This window comes from Kryptolebias marmoratus, linkage group LG23, assembly GCF_001649575.2.
Source record: "Kryptolebias marmoratus isolate JLee-2015 linkage group LG23, ASM164957v2, whole genome shotgun sequence".
NCBI lineage: Eukaryota > Metazoa > Chordata > Actinopteri > Cyprinodontiformes > Rivulidae > Kryptolebias > Kryptolebias marmoratus.
In genome coordinates, this window is record NC_051452.1 from 14,051,838 (window position 1) to 14,060,308 (window position 8,471).

General features: G+C 41.1%; 2 protein-coding genes across 14 annotated transcripts in view; one reads left to right on the plus strand and one right to left on the minus strand.

Annotated features, from left to right (window-relative positions):
- LOC108229490 (ribonuclease inhibitor-like) overlaps nucleotides 1-7,658 on the plus strand; it is a 14,857-nt gene extending 7,199 nt beyond the window's left edge. Inside the window, exons 6-9 of the mRNA XM_037973976.1 lie at nucleotides 4,270-4,443; nucleotides 5,004-5,177; nucleotides 5,978-6,024; nucleotides 6,347-7,658. Coding sequence (XP_037829904.1) covers nucleotides 4,270-4,443; nucleotides 5,004-5,177; nucleotides 5,978-6,024; nucleotides 6,347-6,867 — 916 coding nt within the window. The 3' untranslated portion in view covers nucleotides 6,868-7,658. The remainder of the gene's footprint in view (nucleotides 1-4,269; nucleotides 4,444-5,003; nucleotides 5,178-5,977; nucleotides 6,025-6,346) is intronic.
- Nucleotides 1-8,471, minus strand: part of LOC108242155 (NACHT, LRR and PYD domains-containing protein 12-like) — a 608,460-nt gene that overhangs the window by 192,339 nt on the left and 407,650 nt on the right. The gene's annotated exons all lie outside the window — the stretch shown is intronic.

Below are 8,471 nucleotides of genomic sequence, written 5' to 3' on the forward strand. Positions count from 1 at the left end.
AGACCAGGCCTTACAAAGTCCAAATGGACACCTGGACTTGTTCCTTCGCTTCCTCCTGGGTCTTTCACTGCAGACCAATCAGACTCTCCTTCAAGTCTTTCTGACACCGAGAGGAAGTAGCTCACAGACCAATCAGGAAACAGTCCATTTCATCAAGAAGAAAATCAGTGAGAATCTGTCTGCAGAGAAAAGCATCAATCTGTTCCACTGTTAAATGAATTGAATGATGGTTCTCTAGTGGAGGAGATCCAACAGTCTCTGAGTTCAGGAAGTCTCTCCACAGATAAATTATCTCCTGCTCAGTGGTCAGCTCTGGTCTTCATCTTACTGTCGTCAGGAAAAGATCTGGATATGTTTGATCTGAAGAAATATTCTGCTTCAGAGGAGGTTCTTCTGAGGCTGCTCCCAGTGGTCAAAGCCTCTAACAAAGCTCTGTAAGCACAGATAGAGTGGGATGTTTTTAAATATATCACTGTTGTATTTATGGGACAAAAAGTTACAGATTCCAATTTGTCTTAATTCCTCTTCAGACTGAGTGACTGTACCCTCTGCAAGGAAACCTGTGAATCTCTGTCCTCAGTTCTCAGCTCCCAGTCCTCCAGTCTGAAAGAACTGGACCTGAGAATCCATGATTCAGGAGTGAAGCCTTTGTTCAATGGACTGCTGAGTCCAAACTGTAAACTAGAAACACTCAGGTCAGTTGTCTTTGCTGCTCTGACAGATTTCTCTCTTGTTTGGTCTTTCAGTTTTACATTCAACATTATATCTTTTTAGTTATGATCACAATTTATTAAATTTTATTTCTAAACTTCTATTTAGACTGAATTACTGTAACCTGTCAGAAAGAAGCTGAAGCTGATTTTTTTCCAGTTTCACCTTCATACAGTCTCTGACGTACAAGAATACAAAACATTTTCAGCCAATACATCTGCTACTTTCTTATTTAGTCATTTAAATATTTGTTTGCTTGTTTGTTTTTTTCCCAAAATGACACAATACGTGGAAGAAAATGAGTGTTTGGTTTATTTGATTCCTTCTGATTTTACTCTCATGTAGTTTCTGTTTGAGCAATAATTTATCCTTACGGTAAGAAAATCTGAGATGAACAACTCCCACAGTTTGTCTTCAACCGGCAGCTGTTTCTTTAGTTTTCAGTGTATACAAGTCTTAAAAATACATCTAAACAAAATACAAATATATACATTCAATTTGTTGTGATGTTTGTACAAAGACCATTTTTAAAACATGGAACTACAAATATCTGAAAATTTTCAGATAAAAAAAAATTCTTGTGTGTGTGTGTTTTTAAAATCATTTCTTCTCACTATCTTAAGAAAAAAAAACATGCTGATAAATAAATAAACAGCATGATGGATGGATTTTTACCCCAATGTTTTCTAATATCTTTTCAGGCTGAGTGTGTGTGACCTCTCAGAGGAACATGTTGGAGCTGTGTGCTCGGTCCTCATCTCACAATCTTTCAGTCTGAGACAGCTGGACCTGAGAACCACCAACATGACAGATGCAGGAATCCAGCTGCTGTCTGTTGTTCTGAAGAGTCCACACTGTCACCTGGAAACTCTCAGGTCAGGAAGTTTTTAATTGTTCAACAAAACTTACTGAGTTTCTATCAGAACAGATAATATTAACAAGTGCAAACTGTCCTCACAGATATGCGGGAAAAATATTCAGCAACACAACATGAATATAATACTAACAGGAAGAAAAGAGACTAAAGTTCTTTTTGAGTAAACATGACAGTGCAGATATTTACAGAACAATGTGAAATAAACTTAATTTTTTGAGTAACTTAAAATCTGAGATTAAAAAAAAAAAAAAAAGTAATTTTGGTTTCATTAGACTAAATTATTGATTGAACTCAGTCTTAGACCATTTGGTGTGTAACTGTCTTTTAACAAATATGTAAACAAAAACATGTTTAAGTATAAACTTATGAGGGTGTTTAAAAGGTTTTGAGTCCTTTGATGTTACAACTACAGACCAGCATCCTCTCCCTAATATATGATTTAAACTAATATTTTCAATCACTGCCATTTTTTATTTTCCCCGTTTTAATCTGATGTGGATGAATTTTAAAATTGTTTATACATAAAAAAATAAAAAAATCTCATGAACAATCAGAAATTAAGAAAAGAAAAGATGACAACAAAGTTTATGGCAAACAAGTCTAGAAGCCAAGGACAAGACAGGAGGCAGCCTGACATTATATAAATATAAAACTTCCATCTTGCCCTATTTTTTCCAATTGGGCAATTCCACTTTCACTTCAAGCTCTCTTCATGTAACGCTCACGACAGAAGACCCGAAATTTCAGCCAGCACAAATGGACATAGAAAAAGGTTTATTGGGAATGAAGGGTGTGGGGCGACCAGCAACTGGACCAGGAACCACCGAGGATGAAGAAACAGGTTAGCGGCTAGTAGCTTGGTGTGAAATGTTTGAACAAGGAAGCCACTAACCTTCTCAGGAAGTTGGGGTAGGTCCTTGGTTCCTCAGGGAAGCGGTGACAACAAGTCACCTCCAGGGGTATTGCTTGCAGGGGGGGGAAACTCAGGAGGCAACTGAACTCTGACGTAGACAGGCAAAGGCAAGGTCAGAACCAAAGAGGCAGACAGACTTATCTGGGGGTAGGCAGGAATCCAAGGTCCGGGCACAGAAACAGGTCAGGCACGTGAAGGCAATCTCAGCAGACAAATCCAAGGGCGAGGCAGAAGGCGAGGTCGAGAGACCGAAACAGGGTCGAATCCAGGAGACAGAAACCAGTAGAGAGTGTGCGACGAGGGCTAGGCAAGGCAGGGGAATCCAAAAGGCAAAACGTGGTCAAGATCGTGGTCAGGCAAAAGGAGGTAATGCTGGATATCTACTCACACCAAAGGGCTTTCAAAAATCTGGCACTGTCTGCTTGTCTGAGGCTGAATATAACGGCTGGTGAGCAGGTGGATGGGATGAACCTGATTGCACTGCTGAGCAGTAGTGTGCAGGTGGCCCAGATGATCTTGATTGCTGCAGTGAGGGCTGAGGAGGAAGACAGAGCAGGCAGACAGGCCAGCATCATAACACTTCAAGGTCCTCTATCAGAGGCCTGGAAGCTTGAGGGTTCTACGCAGTATCTTACCTGTTCCTAGGACTGCACTCTTCTGGACCGGGATCTCTAAGGTTGTTCCTGGGATCGGTTTTGAGCCACTCTTCCAGTTTGGAGTTCACAGCACTGAGTGCTCCGATGACCACTGGTACCACTGAGGCCTTGACTTTCCACAACTTCTCTATTTCCTCTTTCAGCCCTTGGTATTTCTCAAGCTTTTTGTGCACCTTTCTGATGGTGCATTCGCTTGGGACTGCTACATCTATCCCCTCTACTTTCTTCTGTATCTTATCTATCACCACAATGTCCGGTTGGTTAGCTATCACCTGTTTGTCAGTCTGTATCTGTAAGTCCAACAGTATCTTAGCCCTACCATTTTCCACCACCTTAGGTGGAGTCTCCCACTTTGACTGTGGGACTTCCAGTCCATACTCAGTACATATGTTCCTGTACACTATTCCAGCCACTTGGTTATAGCGTTCCATATATGCTTTGCCTGCCTGCATCTTACACCCTGCTGTTATGTGTCAGTCATGGTGCGGGGTGGCATTTCTTTGGAGGGCCGCACAGCCCTCCATATGCTCGCCAGAGGTAGCATGACTGCCATTAGGTACCGAGATGAGATCCTTAGACCCCTTGTGAGACAATATCTGGTGCAGATGGCCCTGGGTTCCTCCTCATGCAGGACAATGCTAGACCTCATGTGGCTAGTGTGTGTCAGCAGTTCCTGCAAGATGAAGGCATTGAACCTATGGACTTGCCCGCTCGTTCCCCAGACCTGAATCCGATTGAGCACATCTGGGACATCATGTCTCGCTTCATTCACCAACGTCACGCTGAACCATAGACTGTCCAGGAGTTGGTGGATACTTTAGTCCAGGTCTGGGAGTAGATCCCTCGGGAGACCATCCGCCACCTCATCAGGAGCATGCCCTGGTGTTGTAGGGAGGTCAAACAGGCACGTGGAGGCCACACACAATCCTGAGCCTCATTTTGTGTTATTTGAGTGTCTATTTTTTTGAGAAGTGTATATATAAACCATCAGCTCTGATGATTTCTAAAAATTGACATTAACTGGAATTGTTTCACTCATATGAGACACCACATGAACATGTTGATTGTTTGAATCACAAATCTAATATTTTAATTATTTTTTGTCTCTTCAGGCTGAGTTACTGTAACCTGTCAGAGAGAAGCTGTGAAGTTCTGTCCTCCGTCCTCAGCTCTCAGTCCTCTGGTCTCAAAGAATTGGACCTGAGTAACAACAACCTGCACGATTCAGGAGTGAAGCTGCTTTCTGCTGCCTTGAGGAGTCCACACTGTCACCTGGAGACTCTCAGGTCAGGAGGATTTATTCTAATCAAATTCTATTGACAACTGACATCTCACCTGTAGAAGGTGTAGGTACCATTTTCAGACAATAGAATTAGTCTTATATGTCTAAATATAGGCTAAACTGATTGTACTGTTTAGGCCTTGTTCACTACAAAACTTAAAAATGTCCAACACGAAACGTCATACACTATTATCCTCTTCAAACTTGCAAGGTTTTGGTTTTAGATTTTGTCTAATTTTCACTGTTTTACAAACCAGAAGATACACAAAGAATAAAACTTTCTGGTTTGACTGGATTCTTTTATTTAATTATTTTGAAAGAAAATTACATAAAAGGAAAATCTTTGCTTTCTGGTGGATCTAAATTAATGATCTGATCTTATTTGGATTGATATTTATTTCTGTAACTTTTAAATCTGTAACATCAAATGCATTTAAATAATCACAGAGAAAATAGTTGAAATGAAAATGCAAAAACAAAAATCTGAAATATTTTAGTTTCTCTGAACATTTGATCGCATTTAGATTGAGTCTCTCTCTCTGAGCACCTATCATGTGTGTGCAGGCTGTTAGGCTGTCTGATCACAGAGGAAGGCTGTGCTTCTCTGGCCTCAGCTCTGAGCTCCAACCCCTCCCATCTGAGAGAGCTGGACCTGAGCTACAATCATCCAGGAGACTCAGGAGTGAAGCTGCTCTCAGCTGGACTGAAGGATCCACTCTGGAGACTGGACACTCTCAGGTATGGAGAGACCTGCTGCAGACACACACAATGTCTGATAGAGGAGGAAGAACTGGAAACATGTTATCTGTTCTTCACTCAGCTCTGCTGGGGCAGCTTCATGCTGGATATGAGGCTTATATGAACAATCAGACAAGTAGGAGCAGTTTTTCCTTTCCTTCCTGAAGAAACTCAGCTTGAACATAAACAGCAGATATTTGTGTTTTGTAGGCAGTCTCCAAGGTGAAGAGTTCTGCAGGAATACCATTCTGTTAGTCAGCATTTATGTGTGCACAGAAATTATAGATGTATGAGACAGTAGCTGTGTTTGGATGCAGAAAACCCTCTTTGTGCTTGACTGTTAATTGTGTTGTTGTGAATCTCAGCTTTCTGACTCTCTGCCTTTGAAAGCAGATCTTTGAGCAGATGAAGTTGCTGCAGCTCATCTTGTCCAGGCAGCAGAGCTGATAGATGCTGAAAAGCTGCTGATCATCCATCAGATGATCAATCAGTTTCAATAACAGTGTGGTTGTTGGACTAAATAGCAGCTTGAAGATGTGACTGCACTTCAAAGTGGAGATGAAGAAGCAGACTGGATGGTGTCCTCCTCCTGCTGCCTGATTCAATAAAGATGAAGTGAAATGAAAAGAATGAGTTCAAACTGTGCTGAAACGTGACAACCACAGGACAGAACTTCAAAGATACTCCTTTCAAATGTTGGATTGTTCCTTTCTCCCTGTAGAACAATGTGTGTATGAGAGCCATGTAATGTCCATGTTTGCTGAAATAGACTGATGGTCTGATCCCCCTCCTCCTTTCAGGGTGGAGCCTGTTGGAGTCCGATGGTTGACACCAGGTCTGAGGAAGTGTAAGTGTGTTTTTCATTTGATTCATGACAACAAAGCAGCAACATGGGCAGCATGACAGCTTAGTGGTTCGCACTGTTGCTCCCTCAGTCTAAAAACATGCATGTTAGGCTGCTTTCAGGCCCAGGCCTCCCTTGAAAAAGAGATCTGAGATCTTAGTGGGATTTGCCTGGTTAAATAAAGATTAATATTATAAATAATAATAACATTCAACCATCTTCAAACTGTCACATCACTCATTCATGAGTCATCATCAAAGTGTCAATAAATGATCAGATGATGGATCAATAACTGCAGCTGGATTGTGTTTGTTCTCTCCATCAGATTCCTGTCAGCTCACAATCAACACAAACACAGTGAACAGAAACCTCCAACTGTCTGACAACAACAGGAAGGTGACATTTGTGGAGGACGATCAGTCATATCCTGATCATCCAGACAGATTTGATGTTCCTCAACTGCTGTGTAGAACTGATCTGACTGGTCGCTGTTACTGGGAGGTCGAGTGGAGAGGAAGAGTTTATATATCAGTGAGTTACATAGGAATCGGCAGGAGAGGAGACAGTTATGACTGTGTGTTTGGATGGAATGATCAATCTTGGAGTCTGGAGTGCTCTGATGGTGGTTACTCATTCTGTCACAATAACAGCTACAACTTCATCTCCTCCTCCTCTGTCTCTAACAGAGTAGCAGTGTATGTGGACTGTCGTGCTGGCATTCTGTCCTTCTACAGAGTCTCCTCTGACTCACTGATCCACCTCCACACCTTCAACACCACATTCACTCAAACTCTTTATCCTGGATTTGAAGTCTGGTCTCCTGGTTCCTCAGTGTTTCTGTGTTGAGTTTGATGTAAAGAGTCTCCTCCTGTCAGAGAAACCCTCTCACTGTTGAACAGATAGTTCAGTCTGTACATGTCTGTCTCTTTCACTCAGAAACATGTTTTCAGATTCATGGATTCAATCTCTTTCTTTTTGAAACTCTTCTAAAGGATTCCTTGGAAACTTCTTCATCTTCCAGTCCTTTAAAGATGGAAGCTGGAATTATTTCAGGATCCAGATGTTGTGTTTCTGTCTGGTTCCAGTAAAAGCTCCACAGTGAATATCAGGATGTCGTGTTTCTCAGAAGCTCAGTTCCTGTCAGCTGCAGTTAGTTTGCTGCACATGTGACAAACTGGGAGATCAGAGAGGAATCACTGAGCTGCAATCAGACAAGATGAATTTATAGACTGCTCAGATATCTTCACGAATTGTTGTCAAATGAAAAGAAATTTGTTATGCAGCCAGGCTTCATCCTGATGTTTCTTCACTTCCTGTGAGAATCAGCCAATCACAACCAGACTTCAGCAATGAAATGTTTCATCATATAAAAGACCTTTTAGTATCCTGTTAATAGGTAATTTTTTTAAATTAAATTTTTATATGAAATGTGAATTTTTTTATTGTTTCCTGGATTACTACAATGTTCATTTTGAATGTTTTCACAAAATGTTTTCATTTTATGTAGAACGATTTTACGATTTTACATAAAATGTATTTAATTTTTTTCTTCTTTGCAGGAAATTTCTACTAAATATTTGAACCTGTGTGCTCTAAGTGTTCTAAACCCCTTGGCATAATAAAATCTTTAAAAAAAATAAAAATAATATCTGAAAATCTTTTTTGGATCAGTGTCATTAAAATTTAAGTGAAAATCTATTTCAGTTTGTACATTAATCACAGATAAATTCCATCCTTCCATCCTCAGGGTCTGCAGCTTATTCTGACAAAAAAGTTTAGAGTTTTTAATCGCTGATAGGTGAAGGAGATGTTAGATTATGAGCGTGAGTGGTGGATTATTGAGCTGGTTGGTATACCATACCATACCATACCATACCATACCATACCATACCATACCATATCACAAGTTTTTAAAACAGCCAAAGATGGAGCCTGCCTGATCTTCAGTGGCAACTCATTCCATGCCTTAGGAGCCAGAACTGCAAAGGCTTGATCTCCTCTGGATTCATAAAATTCATAAAACAGTCAAAAGCATCTGGTCAGTCGATCTAAGAGCACGTGATGGCATTTAGGAGTGAAACAGCTCAGACAAATAGAAGGGTCAAGACCATTAAGAGACTTAAAAACAAATAAAAGAATCTATACTGATGTCAATGAGACAGATAAGGATAGGCTGAACAGGACCATTATCAGAATCAGAATCACTTTATTGCCATTACCAGTAACATGTTAGCAGGCTCCTCCCTGGGCTGCCACCTTATCGTGGTGGAGGGGTTTGAGTGTCCCAATGATCCTAGGAGCTATGCTGTCAGGGGCTTAATGCCCCTAGTAGGGTCACCCATGACAGTAAGACCTGGAGGGGTGTGGTTGGGAGGAACGGCCCCCCTGATCTGAACCCGAGCGGTGTTCTGTTGTTGGACTTCTGTGCTCGTCATGGATTGTCCATAACG